Genomic DNA, 23,778 nt, shown 5'->3' with positions numbered 1-23,778 from the left:
TGGCCGAGTACGCTCTATGCCATAAGAAATTGGAGGCCACCTTCTGTCCATCCTCTTCTCTTTTCGACTAGCAAAGACAAAGTAGCAGAACAAGAGAATTGCATACATGAACGAGATAGTCGCAATGATGAGGATCACTACGCCCGTCATGATGATTCTCTTCTCCTCCATGGTTGCTGCGATGTCGGACATGTTTCGAGTAGAGCTTGGGAAAGTGGCCGATGAGAGTGAGTAAGATACCTTGTATGATACGTGCAAAAGTATTTGAAAAGTTGGGTTTGGGCTCAGAGGCAACTTGCAGCAAAACGTTGCGTGCTATTTTGTACTTGGACAATTCCAAGTAGTCGGTGTTGAAGCTGGGGTCGAGAGAAACTTCAAGCATAGGACGAAATCAGGATTTTCATGAGCTTCCAGTGGCTTGAACTCTGAGACAAGGAAGCCGCAGAGCAACTTTGAGAAATATCGATGAGGGTGTCAGGGCCGGTGCATCTGGACACTTAAGTAAGTGGAAACTGCGACCATCCACTGCTTACGTGCCCAGAAGACACCCCCGATTATCCTAGGATTCGTTGACGTCTATTGCTTGATTTCCACTACCGAAGATAATCCTGTCATGACAGTTCTCCTCTGCAATCTAGCAAGTACAAATATCGCAAGCCTGATCTGTTATGGTTAGTTTCTATACTGCTTACTATGAACTGTTGCTGTTACGAGGTTGGAGATGATTGCTATGTTAGAAATGAGAACAATTGGTGCATCTTATATAGGCCTGGTTTCTGGTCCCTGATCCCGAGGGCATATTTCCATCTTTCAGAGAGGAGGGGGTGTGGCGGCGGGTGGATCTTGTATACTCCGGCTATAATACATCTGGTACGATATCGTTTATTGGTGTCTTGTGTGCGGCAATGTGTCAATTGCAGGTTTTGATGTTATCTGTGTCAGTTTTGTAAGTTGTGGAGTCTCCTATTGCAAGCCGGAAGAAACTAGAGTCGCGCAATACGACTTTCTTTACTCCACACGATTATTCACTTCTTGAACATCTTTGAAGCAAACGTGTGCTCATTTAATTCACTGATTCAATCCATAACGTAGTCCTCTCCCCATGGTCCAATGCCCGGGCCCTTGAATATCTTGCCCCCTTTCCACACCCACTCTACAACATCCTTCTTCTGCAAAACCTTAACATCTTCCACCGGGTTTTCCGTCAACCCAAGGATATCAGCCTCGTATCCAGTCTTCAGTTGGCCAGATTTTGGTGCTTGTCCACCCACAGTCAACGGTCCGTTAGCAGTTGCCGCCTTGATAGCCTCCAGATTGCTCATGCCTGCCTGGACGGCATATTCGAGTTCCACCGCCTGGTTGAAGCCAGGATCCGTATCGGTACCTAGAGCACACGGGATGCCGGCTTTGATTGCCAACTTGTATGCATTTTCTGCATTCCTAGAAACCAGCTTCGCTTTCTCCCAGACCTTTTTCGGCAGGCCTTTTCCTTTAGTTGCCAGTAACTTTTCCACCACGGTTCGTGTTGCGATGAAAACTGTGCCCTTCTCTTTAATCAGGTCAATGCACTCCTGGTCAGCATATGACACGTGCTCAATAGTCGTGACGCCGGCGTTAACAGCAGCAATAATACCGGGCTTGCCGTGGACGTGGGCGGCTACGGCCCGGTTCATGCGCGTAGCCTCCTCGACAATAGCGTCAAGCTCATCCTTGCAGAACTGAGCGTACAGTGGGTTGTCGTCCAAGGACATGACACCACCAGAGGCCATTATCTTTATGCATTTGGCACCGCGGCGAATTTGAAGGCGCACGCCACGTCGGCATTCGTCAACACCATCAACGATACAAATGGCGCCAGTGCCGAATTGACCAGGTTTGGAATTCGACACACCAAGATTAGAGAGAACATCGCCCGCTGGTAGATTGAAGATATCACCATGCCCGGCAAGTTGAGACAGACCGGCACCAGCGCTGTAGATGTTGGGCCCCACGATTGCCCCATTGTTGACGGCTTGTGCAACCTCGCACCCATAGCCGGCCATGTCGCGAACCGACGTGTACCCGCGCTGCAAGCTCTCCCAGCACATCTTAGCCAGGCGCGCGCCACAAGCTGCCGGGTGTTCAGTGTGAAGTGCCAGAAAGCCCAGCGGCGCGCTTTCTTCGCCGATTCCAGCGAAGTGTGCGTGACATTCCCATAAGCCTGGCATCAGGAAAGGCACCGAGAAGCTGCGGTGGTTGGCATCTGTATACTTCTCTGGGATGTCGCCTTGAGCACCCACCCAGGCAATGAGCTTGTTCTCAATAACGAGGGCACCATCCTCGAGAGGCTCGCCGTCGCCTGGAATGAGAAGTCCAGCTTTGATTATGGTGTAAAAGGTCTTCTTCGTCGCAGCGACATCTTCCGAAGTGACTGAGTCGTCATCATCTTTGGATCTGATGGCAATACCAAAGCCTGTGGAGAAGATCTGACGGGACGACGCCTGGAGTGGCGAGCTGGAACTCTGGGCAGCTATTGACGGAGTTATTGGGGAAGCTCGGGAGTGTGCTGCCATGAAACATTAAAATTAGACCTTACGAGAGTGAATCCGCCGCTCAGCAGCTTACGATAGAGAAGTCCTCATATGGAGATGTGAAGATGTGAACGGCGTACTTACGTGACGCTCTAGCCGCTGGCTGTTGTTCAAGTATTCGCCTCGTCATGTTGGTAAATTCCCAAGCCGCCACTTGCATCAGAGCAGAGCAAGGAGATGAATCAATCAAAAGGAACTTGTATATTGTTGACTTTATAAAACGGAAGTAGTCACGGATGTCGGAGCCGGGAAGGTACCGCCGCCGCGCCTGACCCCACTCAGCAGAGAGGACCAATAAAACAACTAATATAATATACTCTTTACTGGAACTTATCAATCTGTCAGAGCTGCCAGCGCTTCCCGAACTAACAAACAACCTTGTAATCGCAACGGCAGTGGATTGCCCTGCGCCAAAATGGCTTTGGAAAATCCAACGGCAACGGCTGCCAAATCCTTACGGAACTCGACCCTAATGGCATGAATCCCGAAGATGCCAAGGGAGTTCAGTCAAATCTTGAGGTTTGGGAAGACTGGGATGAGGAGATAGTGACACTGACGAGTATGGCAACATAGTGGGAACACGTACCGGAGTTTGTCAGGTCCCATAAATGTGGGAAGTTACTTTACGCCAACACGGCGATTCGCGCAATCCTTTGCATTCAACATGCAACTTGATCCTCGCACGAAGGTATCAAAATGGACTCGAATTGGACCGAATTTATGGCAGAGCTGATAGCGACTATCCAAAAAGACCTAAGCTCAACCCCGCTCAACACGCGGCCCTGATCACTGCTTTGAAGTTAGGACGAAGCCGAAGCACCGTCGCGTCGGATTTCAGCGTCCACCGATCCGTTATTACTAAAATCACCACACCTTCAACTCGCAGCTCGCAATGGATTAGATGCCATGCTGTTGCTTTTTCATCTACCATCACAAACTAATTGACGTCTGGTTCTTAGTTAATTTCTAAGGACGTCAAGCACAATCAACTCAGGTGATAGCTCCCGAGTGGGGCAAGAGCAGACGAGAGCGTCTAAGGACGCTCGGGATCCACTTCAGGATTGTCTGTATTTATTCTGCTGAGTGTCTAGTACTTACGGCCGCCGATATCATTCAAGCTGCCGAGAAAGCATTAACACCGCGAATCCTTGGGGACTCTGCCGAATATCTAGGTAGACGACTAGGGCCAGCGGGGATAGTAAAGAGTGTGTATACGACCCAATAGTTCGCACTATGTGCGCCTGTTGGTATGTTTCCGGCCTGGTTGGTAGGTTCGTTGGTGTTGTGTGAATGTAACATCCTGTCGATCCCCAACATCCCGACTCGCTTGTCCAACGATTCCATCAAGTTGTATGACCTGAGCTGCCATCGGTAATATTTACTGGTCGTATAAGGATCTGTAAGGAAAAAAATAAAGAGATAAAGCAAACTTCCCACCCTACACTACGGCATGCAATTCGCTTGTCCAGTTATTGATGATGTTCTTGGTGATCATGTGGCATAATGTCAACTAGATAGATTAATTCGTCTAACAGACGTTGATACTGCAATGTTGCGTGAGTATGTGCTTTTATTACTGCATTCGTATGTATTGCAGTGCAATCACAAATATCCAGGTAGCCCAGCGCCCTAGGATCAAATGCGTGGTAATCAACTCATTGGAATGCTAGCAATAGCGGCTCTCAACTGGAATTTGGGCTTTGGACGTTCGTCGGGGATGTGAAGCACCGACTCAGAGATGTTGATCTATGCGGTGTCGTCTTGAAACCCATAAATGAATCAAGTTTTGGTCACACATTCCGTGTGGCATTTAGTGCTGCCCCGTCAAAGCATAGGTTTCCTCCAAACTGTGCGAGGCAGTGTGGGAACTCACAACAGGGGAGACGAGTGGAACTTTCGTGAAGAACTGCTAAGTGATTTGGCAACGTCCTGAGCTTATGTAATAAATGGAAGCAACATGCAGATATGAACTTGAAGACATTGGCCACATGTCGAACATGGATGTGATTGTCTTCAGTGGACTTCATTCCTATCTATAGCCTTGGGAATCTTGATGAGTCCATTCATACCCTCAGTTCTATGATACATCCTCCCATCAAAGTGCATTACCGACTCAGCGCAATGTCGTCAATGCGCAGAATCATCTTGACCGTCTCCGCCGCTAGTTCAATGGCACTTGTGCTGACCAACAGAGGTTGCAAGACATTTTCCTTCGCGATATTTGTGTTCACACCTCCGCTCTTGATACTGACGCCTGCATTCTTCTCGCCCATTTCGTGACGATGCCGTAACTCCGTCACCACTTTGATGCTGTTCAAACCCGCATTCTCTGCCAGTGTTGTGGGCACAACCTCAAGAGCATCTGCGAAAGCCTTCCAGCAGATGGCTTCGGTGCCTGCCAGGGACCGCGCTTGTTTGGATAGCTGAGCAGCAATCTCAATCTCAGGGGCGCCTCCACCAGCGATGAGCGCCTTCTTCTTCACCAAACATCGGATGACACACAGAGCATCGTGTAGAGAGCGCTCCGCCTCATCCAGAATCAAGCTGTTTGCACCGCGACATACCACAGATACAGTCTTGCCTGCGCTCTTGGTGCCCAGGATCTTGACCAAACGAACGCCACTCGATTGTGACTCCTCAACCAAATCAGCGCTGCCAAGCTTGTCCTCGGTGAAGGAGTCAATATCGGCGATCGGTTTGCATCCAGTACTCTTGCAGATGAATTCGACCTCATCACGCTCGATATCCTTAATGGCCAGGATGTTAAGCTTGGCAAGGAAGTGGAGGGAGAGATCGTTGACAGCGTCGCGCAGGATAGACTTCTGAAGCAGAATAACGTTGCATTTTGCCTTCTTGATCTTCTTGACCAGGTTCAGGAGATAGAGGCGCTCCTCCTTGACAATCTTGTCCATTTGGCGATAGTCATTTACTGAGATTGTGTTCTCCATGTCTGGCTTGGGCGGGCTCAGTTGGAATTGAATGAGACCGATCCTGGCCTTCTCCATTCTGACGGGTCCACCCGCTTGCTTGATGACAGGCTGGTTGAGCACCACGCCGTCCACCAACTCGCTGTCTTCTATTGTACCACCGACCTTCTTGACGATTCTGATATTCTTGAGGTCGACGTTTTCGGCGGTCCTGATATCAATCGTTTTCGTGACAGCATTGACGGCCATCTGGCCCAACAGACCCGAATATTGTGACACGATCTTGGATGACAGGGAGGTGTTTGCTGCCTGGAGTAAGGTCGTGGTGTCTGTAAGAGCGACGGGATGCGACATGTCGTGTAAAATTTGTACGGCTGCGGCTGCGGCTCTTTGGAAAGACTCGGAGATGACGGAGGGGTGGATGCCCTTGCCTAGCAACCGGTCGGCAGCACCGAGCAGAGCACCGCAGATGACAACGACTGAAGTTGTACCGTCTCCTGCCTCGACATCCTGTGCTGCTGAAAGATTGACCAACATCTTGGCTGTGGGGTGCATGACAGACATGCCCTTCAACATGGTGTTTCCATCGTTGGTGATGATGGTTTCGCCCCGACCACTCCTGATCATCTTGTCCATGCCGCGAGGGCCCAGTGACGTTCGGATGGCATCGGCGACGGCTACGGGGGGTCAGTGACTATAAAAAGAAATGCAATTTTCGCAGGGTATTATGGCCCACCTCTGGCTGCGACGATGTTGGCAGACCGAACTGCTATCGGCTTCTCCTTGTCCTACAAAAGGCATCCGTTAGCTGGGAGCTCCACTGAAGCTGTTGGGTACCATGGGTACGGCGTACTCTGAATGTGGCATTGGAGTTTGAAGTGGCGGGCGGTGCTGCGGTCGCCATGTTGGTGGTATTCGACTCTCGGGACGTATGCGCTTGACCAGAAAATAGGTTCAGGGGTATCTCGGGCGATGGGTCGTCGGTTTGCAAAATGGTGGTAGAGCGTTCAACAAGTTCGCAATATCGCCCCGCGCTGAAGGCTGCCAACACTGATATTTTTTTGTAAGTCGCTGAATAAATGTTCCGGGGGAAGCTGCAAGGCTACATACAGATACATGTCTACAGCGCTAGTCCAGAGTGGGGCAGGTGCGACCCACTCTCCAGGCAATGAGCTAGCTTATGCAACTCAGGTCAATACGGCCCTGGGACCATGCAGCCTGGTCTTTATCAAGTTCCATCATAGCCCATTACTTCTTCTACACGAACCCGGTACCCATCGTTTCCTACACTATTCGACCAGCCTACCCTGCAAACTCCTTCTCGCCCATCGATATTCATAAATCTAGCACTTGCCCACACATCCCGTCACCATGGTTTGTTCTATCATGGCGTGTTTGACTCGGGAACTCTACTGACCATTTGTCACAGCCGTCCGCCACGGGGTCAAACTGGGAGAAGTACCAGAAGAACTTTGCCGACGACGAGATAGAAGAGAAGAAGATAACACCGCTTACCGATGAGTCCGTCAACCCGCCATTTCTCGCGACGTGTCGATTCAGCAGCTGACCTCGAGCAGGGATATTCAAGTACTGAAGACATACGGCGCGGCACCTTACGGCTCGGCACTCAAGAACCTCGAGAAGCAGATCAAGGAGAAGCAACAAAGCGTGGATGAGAAGATAGGCGTCAAGGAATCCGACACAGGGTTGGCACCACCCCATCTATGGGACGTAGCCGCCGACCGGCAGCGCATGTCTGAAGAGCAGCCCCTTCAGGTAGCGCGGTGCACTAAAATCATCGCCGATGAGAAGGACGAGTCCAAGAGCAAGTACGTAATCAACGTCAAGCAGATCGCCAAGTTCGTCGTACAGCTGGGTGACCGGGTGTCGCCGACGGATATCGAGGAAGGTATGCGCGTAGGTGTCGACCGGAATAAATACCAGATCCTGTTACCCCTGCCGCCCAAGATCGATGCCAGCGTCACAATGATGACGGTCGAGGAGAAGCCCGACGTCACATATGGCGACGTTGGTGGTTGCAAGGAGCAGGTCGAGAAGCTGCGAGAGGTCGTCGAAATGCCCCTTCTCTCACCGGAGCGGTTCGTCAACCTCGGCATCGACCCGCCAAAGGGCGCCCTGCTCTACGGACCCCCGGGAACTGGAAAGACGCTGTGTGCACGAGCCGTGGCCAACAGAACAGATGCCACATTCATCCGTGTGATTGGATCCGAGCTGGTGCAGAAGTACGTAGGTGAGGGTGCACGTATGGTTCGCGAGCTGTTCGAGATGGCCCGCACCAAGAAGGCCTGCATCATCTTCTTCGACGAGATCGACGCTATTGGCGGAGCACGATTCGACGACGGAGCTGGTGGAGACAACGAGGTGCAGAGAACTATGCTGGAGCTCATCACTCAATTGGATGGTTTCGATGCCCGTGGCAACATCAAGGTCATGTTCGCAACCAACAGACCTTCCACCCTCGACCCTGCACTCATGAGACCTGGCCGCATCGATCGTAAGATCGAATTCTCGCTACCAGATCTCGAGGGTCGCGCTAACATCCTGCGTATTCACGCAAAGAGTATGAGCGTGGAGCGCGACATCCGATGGGAGCTGATCTCGCGACTGTGCCCCAACGCTACCGGTGCCGAACTGCGCAGTGTGTGTACCGAGGCCGGCATGTTCGCCATCCGCGCACGGAGAAAGGTTGCTAGTGAGAAGGACTTCCTGAGTGCGGTCGACAAAGTTATCAAGGGCAACTTGAAGTTCAACTCGACTGCCACGTACATGCAGTACAACTAGGCGAGGAAGGCAGAACGGGGGAGCGGAAGAGGCCGGATACTGGCTCGGTGTACTACTTGTATGACTAGGAAATGGGGCAATTTGCAGGCTTCTAGATACAATTGGACGGCCTGCATTTGATGTATGGGCGACGGCAGCTCGATGATAGAAGACAATGAGACTTCCTTCCGTACGTTGCAATGGCAGTATGTGACAAAAGTGAACTAGTAGTGGAATCATCTGAATGCCTGAAGCGGGAATGCATGCAAGTATTAGTATGATGAGACTTGCTCCGGAAAACACAGTAGCGTGTAGTATTTGGGCCGTGGCTGAACTATCTGTAGTTGTGAGTTTTCATCGATGTGGCCAATACTTGAATGTCCCCTTTTCTCGTAAGCGATCAAAATCCGGTTGGCATATGTAACGAATATTTAACATCAAAAAATGGGTGCTTGGGTCCCAGTGGTAAAATTGGGGGGAGGAATCCTCTGATCAAGATATTGACTAAGAATACTTAAGCACCATTAACCTCCTCTGGGGTCCGAGAGATATAGCATCCCCCTACCCTTTCCCCTACCTCGAAGACCCTAACCTTGCACTCGTGTACATGAACCTAGTTTGATATCCCATGACTTAGGTAACCCATCCTTAAACGCCGTAAATCATGTTGATAGTGTTCCTTCATGATACCCCGAGTCTTCTCGACAACTGCATTATCGAAAGACACCTTGTGTCCGGCCTATGTGCTTTGGTATTCGGTCTGAAGCTAGTTGGCCACACTGCGGGTATAGTATCAGCCCCGATCGATGCCCTGGAGTCCGATCTAATCTGATGAAAGTCCATTAATATCTCCCATCCGTCGTCCTGGTCGTGATCAAGACCAAAGTATGCACGTGACAATATTTCCCGCGTTCTATTACACAGTCCTTTCCGTCACGATTTTGTCTGTATATCGATAAAAGTATAGGTTTCTGCTTCGGTCTTGGTGGTGGCTGTACAAGGCGGTGTTCCCTACAATCCCTCCTCGACAGCCAAGCAACCCAAACAGACGACATCGCCCTCACTTCCTTGCTCCACGCAGCATCCGCTGCAGATCCTGGATCGATGACCATTACCGTTCCAGCCTCCTGCTCCCTTTCCACCGCTCTCGGCGTTCGTCTGGTCCAGCTGGCGAGCCACCTCCTCGTTATCCACATCGTGCATGGTGAAGGAAGCCGAGCGGTTCTGGTCTTCGGGTGTGTCCTGCATGTTGGTATGTGTACTTCTGTCGATGTATGAGGGAGGAAGCCAGCCTTGACATGCTCTTATGCATACAAAACACGTTCTCTGTCCACAGCCCTCGCAGTCAGCGAAGGAGTCGAGGTCTGATTTCTTGCTGGGTCTGCGGTGGCAGATGTGACACGCGCTCAGCAGGGATGATGAGTTTGTCCGTGTTGCCGTCGGCCTCGTGATATGAGATTGGACTTGCACAGAAACGGGCAAGGTAGAGTGATGATGTGATGATCTGGGATGACCATGTGGTGAGACGTCGTTGTCGAGGTCGTGGCCGTTCTCGTCGGAAATTCGCGCCCGCTTGTTGGCAGACAGCGGTATGATCTTCCGTGGCAGGTTGTAGAACGAGTTGGGGGTCCCTCGGCTGGGACCTGCTTGGTGGAAGATGAGCCTATCATGATTGTTCATCAAGGCCAGACGGTTCTGAGAGGCGTTGAACTGGGATGCGGAGGTGCTGTTAAGAAATGCTGGGTAAGCTGATGTAGTGATGGCACTGTTGGGCTGCGGTGAGCCGTACAATGGCATCTGAACCTCCCCTTCGTCATCCCGTCGTCGCTTCTTGCCCGAGGCCAGAGTCGGCGACTCGGAGTGTGTTACTGACGGCATGTGGCAAGTTTCGCTGTCTCTCCAGTTGCTATGTTCCCAAGCTTGTAGCAAGGTGAACCTGTAATTGGCGAGAAGCAAAGAAAGGGAGAGGGAGACTCGGTGATCAAAGAAGTAATCGGATTTGATAGCATGCAGGAAGCAGTGAAGTCTTGCCTCAGGAGCATGTGCGACTGCGCTCCTGCCCGATCTCGTCAACGTGATACCGTGCGGTTCGGAAGAATGGCTGGCCCCGGCTTGGTGGACCCACTGGGAAAACGGCAATTTAGGCTTCTGGAGGGGCGTTAATCCCATGTTTCGGCGCTAGACCTGCCTGTCACAGCGCTGACCACCAGGCAACTACGACCTGCTCAACAACATCAGATGGACCAGAAACCTTGAAATATAGACGACAAACTCTCAGTACTTTCAAGTTTACCAGAGTTTCGTTGACCCACCATGTTGCCTCTCCATCAATCACTGGAATACTCAGGCATTATCCTAGTTCTAAAATGGCACACACCTTGTCAAGGCCACGAGATTGCTCCAATGAGAACACATCCCAAATCTTCCCTCACTGTTAAGATACGATGCATTAGATTCATATAGCGAATAAGCGAGAATATGTTATCCATATGCCAATGCCGCTGAACGACTGCCATTTTTTAATAGTAAATGTAAGCCAAGAAAAAACTCGCCTTCCCAGTACGGCGTCAAATTCCAATCGCAAATCATCAAGCCTTTGTCGTGGGGCTTCTATGGGAGAAAGCTCGCTTGAGACATACTAGAAGGCAGTTGCCCGGTTTATACATGCCCTTGAAAATATGCCACATCATTGAAACTGCCAGGTCGATTTCCAACAATACAGACATAGAATCGAAAGCTCACACCAACTCTGCTGCAAACAAAGAAGCGAACAATGACCACTAGGTATGTCATGCATATCAGGCTTATTGTGCCTGTCACTTGTTCATACCAACAGAGACTGAGAAACCCAAGGACACCAAGGAACTCTGCGTAGGAAGAGGACCTTCAAGGCCCGTTTAATCACATTGGTCTTGTTTGCCATTAAAATAGCTTCACCGGCACATCAACATCAAATGCATTGATGTGTTGCACGGAACACTATTGTGGCCAAGTCAAGCCTTAGGTCAGATGTGGTTATTGAGAGGTAGACATTGTTAGTAAATACTCGAAATAGTTCGCATAGTTGTTGTATCGTCCGCCACCCCCTTTTCTCAATAATACTCACCAGTACACACTATGTAGAAGCATTTGGTTTTATTTCTTCACCATCTTTACCAGCCAATTCCACGCCCTATGCATCGAAATCACAACGCCCCAAATATTCTTCGCATCCTCAGTCCCCTTTGCTTCCTCCAGTTCATCAAACGTCTTCCTCTTGTTTGCTCCGGGACGCTTCTGCCTCTGCTTCATCGCCTCTTGGATCATGGTATGAGTCGAATACCCCTGTCTCATGAAAGTATGTCTCATAGTGAGCCAGCATTTCTTTCAACTTCTCAGGTTCTTTCTCGGCCAGGTCGTGTATCTCGCCGAGATCGTTGGACAGATTGTACAACTCCCATCTTCCCGGTCCCTTCGGCGGCGGCATAAACAAAGCCTTCCAGTTTCCAACTCTCACTGCCGCAATGCCAAGTTGTTCCCATCCGACGATATCTGTTGGTTGGTATATTTGAAGCGTTTTGCTCATTGGGTTCTGGAGTAAAGGTAGCCAAGATTTGCCTCTAATGGGCACAACTTCACGCCCGCGGAACAAGATCCCAGGGTGTTTCACCCCCGCAAGGTCAAGAACAGTGGGCAATATGTCCATTACTGTCGTAAAAGCATCGCTGATAACTCCACTTTCTTGTAGAACCGGGGGATACCGCACAATACATGGACAGTGAATGCCACCCTCTGTTGTATGTGACTTTGCCCCTCGAGACGGTGCAGTTGCTGCGCCAGCCCATTGCGGTCCATACCACACGAAAGAATTATGGTTCCCGATATTCTCCAAGGAATTGTCGTAGTGTTTCTTCAATATGTCGTCCAGGGTATAGCCGGCCAGGATGGGAAGTGCTTCCAGTAACTGTCCCTCGGCGCCATTGTCTGACATAAAGGCAATAAATGTATTGTCCAGTTCCCTTGTTTCTTCGAGGTATTTGAGCACTCTCCCGACATTGGTATCGATGAGATCTACCATAGCTGCATAGACCTCCATGGTCCTCGCCGATCGCATGCATTCTTCGTCGGTCAAGTCATCCCAAGGTTTCGTGCCCAGAGTGTGCAAAGGTGCAGCCTCAACATCAGGGGGTACGAGACCTTTCTCAATTAAGCTCGTAAGTCTTATGTCCCTCAGCGCAACAGGTCCATCGTCGTATTTGCCTCTATATTTCTCCACAAGCTCAGGCGGTGCTTGAAGCGGCCAGTGTGGCGCCGTGAAGGCAAGGTAACCGAAGAAGGGCTGCTCATTTTGCTCCTCGGTCCGCTTATCCAGGAACTTCAGAAAATATTCGGTAAATGTGTTGGAGGAATAGAAATCTTTCGGCAAGTCTTGGCTGCCGTTAATGAACTTGTCATTTTCCATCCAAATCCCGTCGCCCTTGAATATGGCCGTGGGCTTTTCGGGTAGGTCGTAAAGCTGTGGCTCGTGGTTATAGTGGTTTCCTGCTCCTGGGAGGCTGGAGAGCACTTTCGTGAAACCCCTGGCATGAGGACTGAGTTCCTTCTTCAGGCCCAGATGCCTATGATCAGATTGTTAGCCACGAGATGGCGGAATCGACTGCTGAGAATTATACCATTTTCCACTCATAAGTGTGAAATACCCGGAATCCTGGAGTATTTCAGGAAGCGCTGCGACCCGATAGTTCAAGTATCCCTCGTATCCCGGCTTATCTCTGAATATTTCGGGGACCTTTTTCTACAGATGTCGTTTAGTCAGCCCTCATAAGCCAAAGGGGGTGGGTTTACTACCATTTTCTGCCATGCAACCAAGTCCAGCAATATGAGAGTCGGTGCCAGAAAGCAGCATTGCTCGAGTTGGAGAGCATGACGCCGCGGTGTGGAATCCAGTCATCCGCAAGCCCTCATCGGCTAGCCTCTGCAGGTTCGGTGTCTCGATATCTTGCGATCCGTACGGAGTGGTGTCGCTGAATCCAAGGTCATCCGCAACGATAATTAAGAAATTTGGCTTCTTCGCAGCCATCTTGACTTTGATGAGATTTTCATAGAAAATTGCTCCGAAACCAAACCAGAAAGCAATATGATAATGCTGTAGGATGACGGTCGAAGGGCTACTGGGAAAAGAAGGCCACATTTTGAATGGAGGCACACATGGTGATTCACTCTATTCCGGCAAAATTGCAATTCACCACTCAGATGACTTCAAGCTCCGTTTAAGGGGATCGCTGTGATATGCAGTTGTGACTAGCTAATGTTATCGACATTCCGAGATCTAGATCTGTATGCATTCACCCCGGAAACATGAATTGAATGAAACGTCAACCATGCGGAGGGAAGGGCGCAGAGTACTAGGATAGGCAATCAGGTATTTTATTTCCAGTCATCCCAACGCCGCACCATGCATGGATATGAAAACTACCGTCATTAAGTTTTCACTGTTAGTTGGCCACCAATCACAGTGATTTCAAATCGCTGACTTGTCTGCCAGTGTCTAATGGTTTGTTTATATGCAGACACTTATGCGGAAGTAAGCAGTCGCGATTCTCATGGTCGGAGATAGGCCACTTACAAGCCAACTACTCTATATAACTACTCTATATATCACATCGAATGTTTCATCAGACAAAATAAACAGCTGACATGAACACAGCTTGATGAAAAACGGGACTAATCCAAACAAATCACTTTACATGAAACGCAATGGGAGTATTATTCCAACTACGAATTCTAATTATCTTATTAGAAAGAGGACTCTGTTTTGGTTTTAGTATGAACCCCACCTGTGAAGCGGTTTACAGGCAGAGGAAGGCACCAAGTTTCATATTACCCTAACAATACCAATGGCGGTAAATCCAGTGCATTGCCAAACTTAGCACTTGAGTGATTGCCGCTTGCCGTTCGCTGCCCTTGAGCATGTGAAAAATTCGCAAGCTCTTAGAGGAACAACTTGTCCCAGACTCGCATTTTTGTTGAAAATTAATACTTGCCTCTGTCCGTACTGATCTCCATCAAGGGAGTTGGCTTGTACTTTCAGATCGATCTCTTGCGCAGTGTGCACGCGCATGCGAGGGAGACGGAGGACCAACAGTCTTCTTTAGGCCTTGTCGCCGTCTCATTCTCTTCTTAGCACTTCACCCGTAAACCAACCGCAGAGACTGCACTTTTCCTCTTTGACAGGGCAAGACCAGCTTGTTTCTAGAAGCCAGGGTTTTCGATCGTCAGCCTTCCAAGTAGCACCAGGCGTGAAAATATGGGTATTGATAACCAGACTTCCAGTCTTGCGCGGTACGATTGTACCCCTACCCGGAACCCTATTCTTCCACTGAAAGCCTTACGATTTACACCTCCCCTATTGCCCCAATAGTCTCAGAAGTCTTACGAGTCTCGCAAGGCGCAATTTTCTCCATGCCCGGCGCTCCAGTTTCCCACCGAGAAGACTCCCCAGCCACATCTTCCCTTCCTTTTCCCAATTTCCCATTAAAGCCATCCACTCGCATAATTTACTCCTACCGACGCTGGGAGCCTTCATTTTTCTACATCCACTTTAATAAGCTCATCACCGTCATGAGCCATAGAATAACTCGTCGAGGAAATCGGGCGGCTTCTAGTAAAGTTAGGATGTCTCGTAGGATCGCAGAGCCGTCAGTAAGTAGCTGGGAATGACCACCGACGTGATTCACTACAAATGCCTTCCAGAGCAGCCAGTCCTTCGTACTCTGATTCCTACCGACCTCATTCAGCCACGCACGGCCCCAAGTACCAAGCGACTCGGATGGCTGAAGATCGTGGCACCAAGAAGACGCCGATAAAGATGAATCGGAGTCTCCTGAGCTCAAACGAAAATATACATGGCCGGGCAGAAGCGAACGGTTCGGAATGGGTAGAAACACGGTATATCTCACAGAACCCTCGAGTAGTTGAAATAAGAGCCTGCGCTTGGTAGAATAAATCGAGACGACGTCTTTCATGATACTAAACCACTTACGCTCGACTGCCATGCTGACTTTCAACTGTTTTTGTCATTTCGCTAACGACAGTGTAGGAAGCCAATGCCGACTTTCCAGTAGTGATGTTGCTGCTGGACGCCTTCCCTATCGGACTCAGCCCGCGCGTCAAGCTGCTTAAGATCTGCTTATCTTCCCCAAACGAATAACTGGAACCCCTTGAAGACTTGAAGACGATCGTGATCCCGATGCCAGCCGCTCTACGTGATGCTTGTCAAGGGTGAATTGCAGCCAAGTGCCAAAAGTGCCAGTGCTTTGCACGGGCCATTGACGAATAGAACAGCGTAGAACTTCGAAGTAAGTTCCATCAATGATATGAAAACTGTCAGGCAACGTTCTGGTCCTCTGGAGACCAAGTCAAAGACCAGATGGCGTCCGGCGTGGAGGAAAAGATCGAGCAATACAGGACGCCCACGGTTGACAAGCTCTGGACTGGCCAAGTCAAACTGATGAAGGATCCGAAAACAGACTCGAGGCGGCAGTGCGAGCAGATCAGGAGAACGTAATGCGCGAAGCTGCCAAGGAAGAGGAGAGAGAACATCTGGGGGCCTCAAGAGAGCCTGCTCAACTTTATTTAGCTCTAAAGATTCTGAATCTATAGACAGCTCCGACTCCAAAGTTACCCCTATTACACAACAGAAGGGTAAGAAGCAGAAGCGCCGTGTCGGAAGCACCAAGAGAGCCAGCTCAACTTCATCTAGCTCCAAGGATGACAGCTCCGGCTTCGAGGTCGGCCCTATCAAACAAGGGAAGGGCAAGAAGCTAAGGGCAAGAAGCGAAGGAGCTAAGCTAATAAATGCAAGTCTGTGACTGGAAACTCGCACAACAAGGGGAAGAGAAGCAATGATGGAAATAAGAAGCGACAGTACCAGTGAGAGCTGCTCGACATTGTCATCTCTTGTAATGCCAGCCTTGACTTCATAGGCGCAGGATTTCATGGGATGATGATGTCTATTAATGCGCGTGACCAGCCAGACTTTGACCGTTTCTATCCAGAAGACATGGCATACATGTATACAAAATGTAGTGCAGTAAAAGGGGGGCCTTGGGCCTCGTATAGCTTCGCATCATAGCTTTCACTGAAACCCATTATTGAACGACTCTTGTCACGTACATCGTTGCATTATTTGACCATATTGTCCACTTTTGATCTAGAAGCGCCGATGTTGATAACTAAGGGCAGGATACGACTTCGAAATGCAGGCCCGAAGTCTATGTTGCCTCGGACGATCGGGATCAAGCCCAATTCAGGGACCGGAACACAACAAGTAGGATTTGAAGAGATGTACCCTAGGAATTGTCATTCCCTTCTGCTCTGCGATTCCTCGGTGAATTCTTCTGGTAGCCGCTGTCACTGATGCGGACCACTTCCATGATCAATGAGCTAATCGGTGCCGCCGCTTATGTGCGTAGACAACAGCTGTTTCAAGTGACCCAAGCACCTACTGAAGATCTCTAGTGACGAATCTCGCAAACTCTCAATAGGCTCTGTTTATAGTTGTCATTGAACCGGCCGCGGCGGCAGAAGCAGGTACGGTCCCTTTTCGTGATCTTTTGAGTTCATCAATTAAGTAGGCATCTACCCAGCTCCCAACCTGAGGTTGAATTGAGCCAAGACAGCAGCTCACAAAATCGCCAAACCTATCGCAAGTTAATCACAACCATCCGCGTTTGATCTGAATTACTCTGCGAAGGTAGGCATCGGCCGGATATCACCAATCGACTCGGCGATTTCGGACGTACGCCACCACATTTACCTGCTGGAAGGAAGGCGCGTCGTCAGAAAAGTGGAGATCACGTGCTACGCTAGACCCGTTCTACACTAGCCCAGGAAACGTGCTCCTTCGCCGCGATCATCCGCCAACTATCCCCCGTCTTCTTCCACGACTTTACTTTCCGCAAACCAGTCGGCCAAGCCCGCAACCCAGAAACCACCATCCATCCCCTCCTCACATCGAGTAAATCGAGATACGCAATCATTCCATATCATCGAGATATGAGTCGCGCCGGCAAGCTTGCCCCGGAGGTCAACCGGTGAGTTTCGAGACTATCACGCTCCGCGTCCTCGGCCCCCCCAGCCCAGAGCGGCTGCCGCCTCGCAACGCCCCATCTCCCAAGACATCCTGCTGACATCCAGACAGAGCTTTATTCGTAAAGAATCTAAGGTAACATTCCCCAATATGCAGCTTGGCCTACTTTCTGTTGTCTGACCTTAGTTCTGTAGCTACAACGTCACGCCCGAGGATTTATTCGAGCTCTTCGGCAAATTCGGGGCCATTCGGTATGTTATCATCAGCACGGCATCGCGACCCGGGCCCTTCATCGCTGGAGTCTGTCCACTGACCCCTTTTGTAGCCAGGTCCGACAAGGCATCGCGACGAACACCAAGGGCACTGCTTTCGTTGTCTATGAAGACGTAATGGATGCGAAGCAAGCTTGCGACAAGCTGAACGGCTTCAACTTCCAGAACCGATACCTGGTCGGTATGTGTCACGCGACTCCCGTTTTTGTACAACACTATCGGACACAAGAAGGTTAACCAAGTCTTGTAGTATTATATCATCAGCCAGAGAAGATGATCAAGTCAAGAGAAGATCTCGAGGCCCGCAAGGAGAGTTTAGCTCAGCTCAAGAAGCGCGAGGGTATCGATTGACAATTCGACGGGCCTGCGGATAGGCTTCAGACTTCTCAATCTCGTCGCACGTCTGCAGATCCGTCATTGTCTTCCTCCACCAGCGCTACCTCCTCCACCGTCTCGTCGGTCCTGAAACCCCCATCCATACCAGCCAAGGAGAAGGTAACGAAGCCGGCCACGGTGGCCAACAACATAAGGAAGGGCAGGCCGAATGATGTCGCCGAGCACGCACGAAGCACCATTCTCAGCTTCGTGCGAGGACTGCTAAGCCCCCCGCAGAAACCCAACAAGTGCATGTCTTGACACAAATATTTGTACGACTCTTCTTCTCACGATTCACACGAACTTTGGTCATCTCAACACACATTTGAGTGGACTCGCAGGCTAGCTCTGGCTCGGCGTTGGCTACCCCTTCACAACCTCTTTTATCTTTCAGTAGCACGAAGGGCAACTTGTTTTCTTGTTGGAGGGTGTCTATAGATGCCGCGGACGTTAGTCGATTGATCGATCATAGTTAGGCTGGTTTCGATGGTTTTCTACAGAATATAGCCTGACGCCGCTACTTATATTGCCATTTGGCACTGGGGCCTTTATGATGGAGACGATAGTTTGACGAGCCACAGTGCAACTTGGCCGGGGCTCAACTCGAGAAAGCAAGCTGCGCCAGTCGTTGTACTGGTCTTTCTCCCTCCAAACTGTTATCATTTTAGCAACAATCTCGTAATGAATGTGTTCTACCAAACCAGCAACATGGAAAACCCAGAACACTTAAAAGCAGCCAACCGCGGGAATGAGATGACATATGGATGCGGTTACGACAAGCTCGAATCCATCTAGAAGGGAATTAAATTGGATCTGCAGAGACAAAGATGGCATGGTCACTGCCTGGTAAGCAATGTGGAGCAGCAAACCACGGGACCAGACAGGCTGATCAGTTAAATGTTGACCCACTGCATTGTCAGCCGAAACGGACCCATGATCATGAGCCTGAGGCTGCCGCGGTGTGTTACGGTTGGCTTTGCCGACTCAACAAGGATCTCTCCTTGCATTGACGTCCAATGATTGACTGTAGATGGAGAGACACGCCCAGTCTGACCCTGAATGGAGCTGAGTGTGTCGAGGCAAATGCAAGATTAAATCAACAGTTGAGTAGTTCATTCTGCGAATTCTGCGAATAAGCCAGAAGAAACATTTCTTCAGTGGGACTGTCCTCCTGTTTGGTACACTAGCAAGCTCGTGACATGTAGTAGCGTCATTTGAGGAGCACTTGCATGGGGTGGATTTTATGCTTGAAACTTTAGAGATGCCAAGTCTCACTGCTCCGTAGATGGCCGCATTTGAGGCTGTAACCGGTGGCAGCCTTGGAGAACGACAATTGTTCTCTTGGCCGATACCTGCTAGTTGCGTCGCTTCTTCTACAAACAGAGTACTCCTCACCCAGATTGACTTTGGGCTATTGGATGTAGAGCACCGCTACTGTTATTTTCTCTTTGTTTCGCACATTGACCCCGTCAAAGTCCCTCCCGTCCTCTGTTTCGGCGAAACTCATTTCGTTCCTGGCAACAAACCCGCTAGGCCGCCCTCGCCCTCGACGCAACCCTACAATTACACGGAGTACTCTCCGACCAGAGAGCTTCTAAGAAGTCATTCTTTGGTCTCCTACTCATCGGAGTTTCTCAGCTGGATACATTGCAGCCTCTATAACCGCCTTTCACAACACGTTCACATCATCATCGGGTGGAGCTTGAAGTCCTTCCTCCACATTACCCCTCTCAAATGTCATTGCCTATAATTCATGACGCGATAGCGACATCAACAACCACCGGCCTTCCGCTCGGCGTCGACTTCCCTGTGGCCACAGATGCCCTCACATCCCTCGTCACAATGACGACCTCGACTTCGACCGCAGCAATGACATCATTATCATCAGGAGGAGGAGGTGAAGACAACACAGCCGAATGCAGACTGCTAGGCCCATTTGCGCTACTCGTACAGCTTGCGCTCGGCGGCCTGGCCCTCCTATCCCTCGTCTACAAGCGGTGGCGGGAGCGGCCGCAGAGGCCTGTCAAGATCTGGTTCTTCGATGTATCGAAGCAGGTGTTTGGAAGTGTGCTGGTCCATATCGCCAATGTCTTCATGTCGATGCTTACCAGCGGTCGGTTCTCAATAAAGCTGGATCCCACCACGGTGCAGATAGTCCCACGTATAGCTGCGAAGCTGGTAAGAAGGGAGGATACGTATGTGCCAAATCCATGCTCTTTCTACCTGCTGAATCTGGCCATCGATGTGAGTTTCCTCTCCTCCACCCCCTGGCTTGTGGTTTTCGTCAACTAACGTTGGTTTAGACAACACTCGGTATCCCGATACTCATATTTCTGCTCCGTGTTACGACGAAAATCGTCTCATACACACCGATGGGCAAACCCGCCGAGTCCATCCAGAGTGGTTACTACGGCAGCCCTCCTCGAGCTCTGTGGTGGCTGAAGCAATCCATGATTTACTTCATTGGGCTCTTCGGCATGAAGATATGCGTGCTCATCTTGTTCCTGATATTGCCTTGGATCTCGCGTATCGGCGACTGGGCTCTAGGCTGGACCGAAGGCAACGAGCGTCTGCAAATCGTGTTCGTCATGATGCTCTTCCCGCTCATCATGAACGCCATGCAGTACTACATCATCGACGGCTTCATCAAGAAGAATGAGACCGACCACGAAAGGCTACCTTCGGAAGACCCCGACGAAGGTCGTGTCGCTTTTGATGATGCTCTGCTAGACAGTGACGACGATGCGGCATCTAGCGAAGCTAGCAGCGAGGATGTGCCGCTATCGAAACCGAAACCAAATAGCGTTAAAGGAATGGTGCGCAAACGATCGAAAGACGGACGTGAGGAGTACAACCCGGACTCGGACGGTCACACTCCCACAACGGAAAGCTATCGCAATCGTGACGAGCAAGACGTGGGAAAACTATTGCCAAAGGAACTAGTGCCGCCAGAGTAAAGGGGGCAATGGGTCAGTTAATAAGCGACGGCATCTTCATTCATGTTTGTCTTATGGGTTATGCCTTGTTTGGTGTAGGAGTTGGTTGGTTTTCCTCCGGAGTCATGGGGCATCGTCAGTTCGATTTCATCTTGCAAAGAGCATAGTACTAGAGGCGCTGAGGGTTTAGGATGCATCACGCTGTATAAGTCAAGGCTTGCAGAAGAAAACCAGCTTTATACATATACATGTATCACAATGGGTAGAAACAATCACCAATGCCTGGGACCTTTTGCTGCTCACAAGCCAGGGGGTTTCTGGTTCCTTTTGTAGGAAATGTCTTAGCTCATGCATCCCCTGAGATTACTCATGTGAGACTTTGTGGATTCCCTCAATATTGATATTAGACAGCCGCACTCAAGCTCACATGTATGATGCGGTGTCAAACGGGGTGGCCATGTCTCTGGGGACATCTAACTCCCTTTCTTGCTGCTGAGATATGAAGGATGGCAAACGAATGGACTCGAATAGTTTGTCCTTTTTTATTTTCGCCGTGTCCAACCATTTAATATATACAGCAGCCACTATTCAAGCCAAAGTGTTTTCCACCTGGGATCGATCCTGGTCTGTTGGAAGCTTCCAACCCAAAATTAGTCAAGTCTGGTATGGTGGAACTTCCGTCGAATGATCAGGTCAAGTCTGATCTGGCAAACCTCCCACCGAAGACCAAGATTTCTTAGGGTGGGTGCTCTCACCAACCTGACCTGACACCCACGATCTCCTCGTCGCAACTCATTGTTGAGGCAACCTTGGATTTTCAATTTTGCCGATTCTAATCAACTTTTGGTGAGGTTTCTAAGATAATATTCTGACTATCGGGCACCTGCTCTATTCACTGCACCGTGGATTATCATCACTCCTCCCCTTCACTCTTTGACGCACCATCTAATACGAACCAATATTTGTAACCCTTTGACTTTATAAGGTGACTACCATCTGCTGGGATTTATCACTTCGGTTGATTGTGGGCTTCTCGCTGTGAACTATTATCCCTCTTTGTCTTCACTCTTTCGCGAGCACCTGCCTTCTGGTGCCAACCAATGTTTCTACGCCTTCTAAGGCGATCACCGCCTCGATCATTAGTAATATCGTCAATACATCAGTTGGTTACTGGATGCTTGCTGTGAATCGTTGCTACTCCTTCCCTTCACTCTGTCGAGAGCACCCGCCATGTCACACAAAATAATGTTTGTACGCCTTTAACTCTTTAAGGCGAGCACCACTGAGTACTAGGGAATTTTTGTAAGCCCTTTGTTCAGGGCGCCCACCATCTTCATTACGTTGATTACCAGTATCTTGCTACTTGCCATTCGTTCCCTCAGTTACCCATGGGCTCCTTATCGTGAATTATGATCATTCCTTCCTGTCATTTCCGCCAGTAACCCCAGGTACCGGCTAAACATTCTACGCCTCTTATTCTTTTTAAGGCAATCACCACCTCAAGTTCTAGTCCTTGCCTGCCCCACCACTTTGGTAGACCTCATCCTTAACACCAACAAATTGGTGCTAGATGCTGAAGGCTGTGTCATCACTACTACCTCAGCAGCTATTTTGTTTCAGGTCACAGGGTATGGCCTGATCCTTCTTTGATATGTTCTGTTTTGGAAGGTGCAGCTCACCTAAATCCGTAAGGCTATCTAATTGACTACAGCTTGGTTGGTTCCACCCCAACTCTGGATACATACATGTATGCATTCACCTATACTAGCGAGACCATCCTACCTGAACACTCCATTCAGCAGGAAATCATCAACGGCTTTGTTGGTGTATTCATCTGGACTTGCGTACGGGCCTCTATTAGCTCACTCAGTTGGACTTGACCACTAGTTCCATCAGCACATTCACTTGATTTCCGTTCTACCAGCTGCAACGGAATATTCACTTAAGGTGAAGCCGACACGTCCAGTTTCAATTCACAACCACGCAAGTTCCATTCCAACATCAAACCGACGGAACTTCAAGATGTGTATACACACAGTCTACCTATTCAACGGGTCCCAGCACGCGGTTTGCAATTATCAGGGCTGCTATGGTCAACAACCCCCGTACGTTGAACAAATATACCGCTGCCATGGTGCTTGTGCCCACAGTTTCGGCGATGCCCCCCTCTACCGACAGGCTGGACAAGCCAGCCAATCCATTCATATGCCTGGGTACCATCCGCAAACAGAATATCTACATACAACTCAGGGAGCCAGCCCTGCTTATAGCACGTTCCCACAGCACGGAGCTTCCAGCTATGACAGCTTGACTGGACAGCACCCTTCTTCTGGATCGAACGGATACCCCGGCTATGGGTCGAATTGGTACCACACCCCTGACCAGCAGCAGCCCTCATCATCAACAACCACCAATTCCAGTACCAAAAGTTCACACACCTATTCCAGTGCAGCTCACCCTTTTGCTGAACCCTTTGAACCAGTCTCCACTGGCTGGGTCCACCACAATGGTGAAATCGCCCCCGATGGATACAGAGCGACTACCAGTGCCACCTGTCTACAAAACCAACCCAGCAACGAGCTGAACAACCAGTTCTACACGGAGGATCAGGATGGCGTTCATCATATGTCTGGCACTTACACCTACAAGTCGGCTGCACAAGCCAAGCCCGCAGCCCGAGCTGAGTATGCCAGCGGTTCGGATAACGCCAGTGACATCAAGGCTTCGTCAGACGACGACTCGAGCGATTACGACGCTGTCCATTCTGCAAATGATGACGATTCTCAACAAGACGCGACAACCGGCGAAGGTGGAGAGTGGTGCGATCGCACCTTTGCTATCTACGAA

At 50.0% G+C, this 23,778-nt stretch overlaps 7 protein-coding genes across 7 annotated transcripts; 3 read left to right on the top strand and 4 right to left on the bottom strand.

Annotated features, from left to right (window-relative positions):
• Positions 1–999: 999 nt before the first annotated feature.
• On the bottom strand, positions 1,000–2,778 carry BCR38DRAFT_428850 (amidohydrolase). The gene is made up of 2 exons (XM_040859923.1): positions 2,655–2,778; positions 1,000–2,509 (listed from the first exon to the last, which is right to left on the bottom strand). The coding sequence occupies exons 1-2, from the start codon at positions 2,728–2,730 to the stop codon at positions 1,077–1,079; spliced, it is 1,509 nt and encodes a 502-aa protein (XP_040716920.1). The 5' UTR covers positions 2,731–2,778; the 3' UTR covers positions 1,000–1,076.
• A 1,897-nt stretch (positions 2,779–4,675) lies between these two features.
• On the bottom strand, positions 4,676–6,401 carry BCR38DRAFT_483621 (T-complex protein 1 subunit delta; the record flags this gene model as incomplete). The annotated part of the gene is made up of 3 exons (XM_040863645.1): positions 4,676–6,174; positions 6,234–6,285; positions 6,351–6,401. The coding sequence occupies 3 exons, from the start codon at positions 6,399–6,401 to the stop codon at positions 4,676–4,678; spliced, it is 1,602 nt and encodes a 533-aa protein (XP_040716919.1).
• Positions 6,402–6,719: 318 nt separating this feature from the next.
• BCR38DRAFT_428846 (26S protease regulatory subunit 7) lies at positions 6,720–8,486 on the top strand. Its single transcript, XM_040859922.1, has 3 exons — positions 6,720–6,871; positions 6,927–7,018; positions 7,075–8,486. The coding sequence occupies exons 1-3, from the start codon at positions 6,869–6,871 to the stop codon at positions 8,297–8,299; spliced, it is 1,320 nt and encodes a 439-aa protein (XP_040716918.1). The 5' UTR covers positions 6,720–6,868; the 3' UTR covers positions 8,300–8,486.
• Positions 8,487–9,199: 713 nt separating this feature from the next.
• BCR38DRAFT_170077 (uncharacterized protein) lies at positions 9,200–10,382 on the bottom strand. The gene is made up of 2 exons (XM_040853844.1): positions 10,068–10,382; positions 9,200–10,004 (listed from the first exon to the last, which is right to left on the bottom strand). Exons 1-2 carry the CDS (start codon positions 10,154–10,156, stop codon positions 9,290–9,292), a joined length of 804 nt encoding a protein of 267 aa, XP_040716917.1. The 5' UTR covers positions 10,157–10,382; the 3' UTR covers positions 9,200–9,289.
• Positions 10,383–11,519: 1,137 nt separating this feature from the next.
• Positions 11,520–13,337, bottom strand: BCR38DRAFT_456623 (realted to arylsulfatase; the record flags this gene model as incomplete). The annotated part of the gene is made up of 3 exons (XM_040861942.1): positions 11,520–12,876; positions 12,931–13,027; positions 13,106–13,337. The coding sequence occupies 3 exons, from the start codon at positions 13,335–13,337 to the stop codon at positions 11,520–11,522; spliced, it is 1,686 nt and encodes a 561-aa protein (XP_040716916.1).
• A 3,977-nt stretch (positions 13,338–17,314) lies between these two features.
• BCR38DRAFT_339162 (pre-mRNA branch site protein p14) lies at positions 17,315–17,971 on the top strand (the record flags this gene model as incomplete). Its single annotated transcript, XM_040855681.1, has 5 exons — positions 17,315–17,352; positions 17,460–17,483; positions 17,543–17,599; positions 17,674–17,801; positions 17,871–17,971. 5 exons carry the CDS (start codon positions 17,315–17,317, stop codon positions 17,969–17,971), a joined length of 348 nt encoding a protein of 115 aa, XP_040716915.1.
• Positions 17,972–19,837: 1,866 nt separating this feature from the next.
• Positions 19,838–20,952, top strand: BCR38DRAFT_483616 (vacuolar membrane protein-domain-containing protein; the record flags this gene model as incomplete). Its single annotated transcript, XM_040863644.1, has 2 exons — positions 19,838–20,239; positions 20,299–20,952. 2 exons carry the CDS (start codon positions 19,838–19,840, stop codon positions 20,950–20,952), a joined length of 1,056 nt encoding a protein of 351 aa, XP_040716914.1.
• Positions 20,953–23,778: the final 2,826 nt, after the last annotated feature.

Source organism: Pseudomassariella vexata (assembly GCF_002105095.1).
Source record: "Pseudomassariella vexata strain CBS 129021 chromosome Unknown BCR38scaffold_5, whole genome shotgun sequence".
NCBI classification, from domain to species: Eukaryota; Fungi; Ascomycota; class Sordariomycetes; order Amphisphaeriales; family Pseudomassariaceae; genus Pseudomassariella; species Pseudomassariella vexata.
Note: the sequence above shows the minus strand (reverse complement) of the source record. Positions and strands in the feature narration are given on the sequence as shown.

Coding starts and splice junctions, on each gene's coding strand:
- BCR38DRAFT_428850 (XM_040859923.1), bottom strand. CDS start 2,730: ATGCAAGTGGCGGCTTGGGAATTTACCAACATGACGAGGCGAATACTT. Junction 2,510..2,654: donor GCCAGCGGCTAGAGCGTCAC/GTAAGTACGCCG, acceptor CTCCGTCAATAG/CTGCCCAGAGTTCCAGCTCG.
- BCR38DRAFT_428846 (XM_040859922.1), top strand. Junction 7,019..7,074: donor ATAACACCGCTTACCGATGA/GTCCGTCAACCC, acceptor GACCTCGAGCAG/GGATATTCAAGTACTGAAGA.
- BCR38DRAFT_170077 (XM_040853844.1), bottom strand. CDS start 10,156: ATGCCGTCAGTAACACACTCCGAGTCGCCGACTCTGGCCTCGGGCAAG. Junction 10,005..10,067: donor GGGGAGGTTCAGATGCCATT/GTACGGCTCACC, acceptor ATTTCTTAACAG/CACCTCCGCATCCCAGTTCA.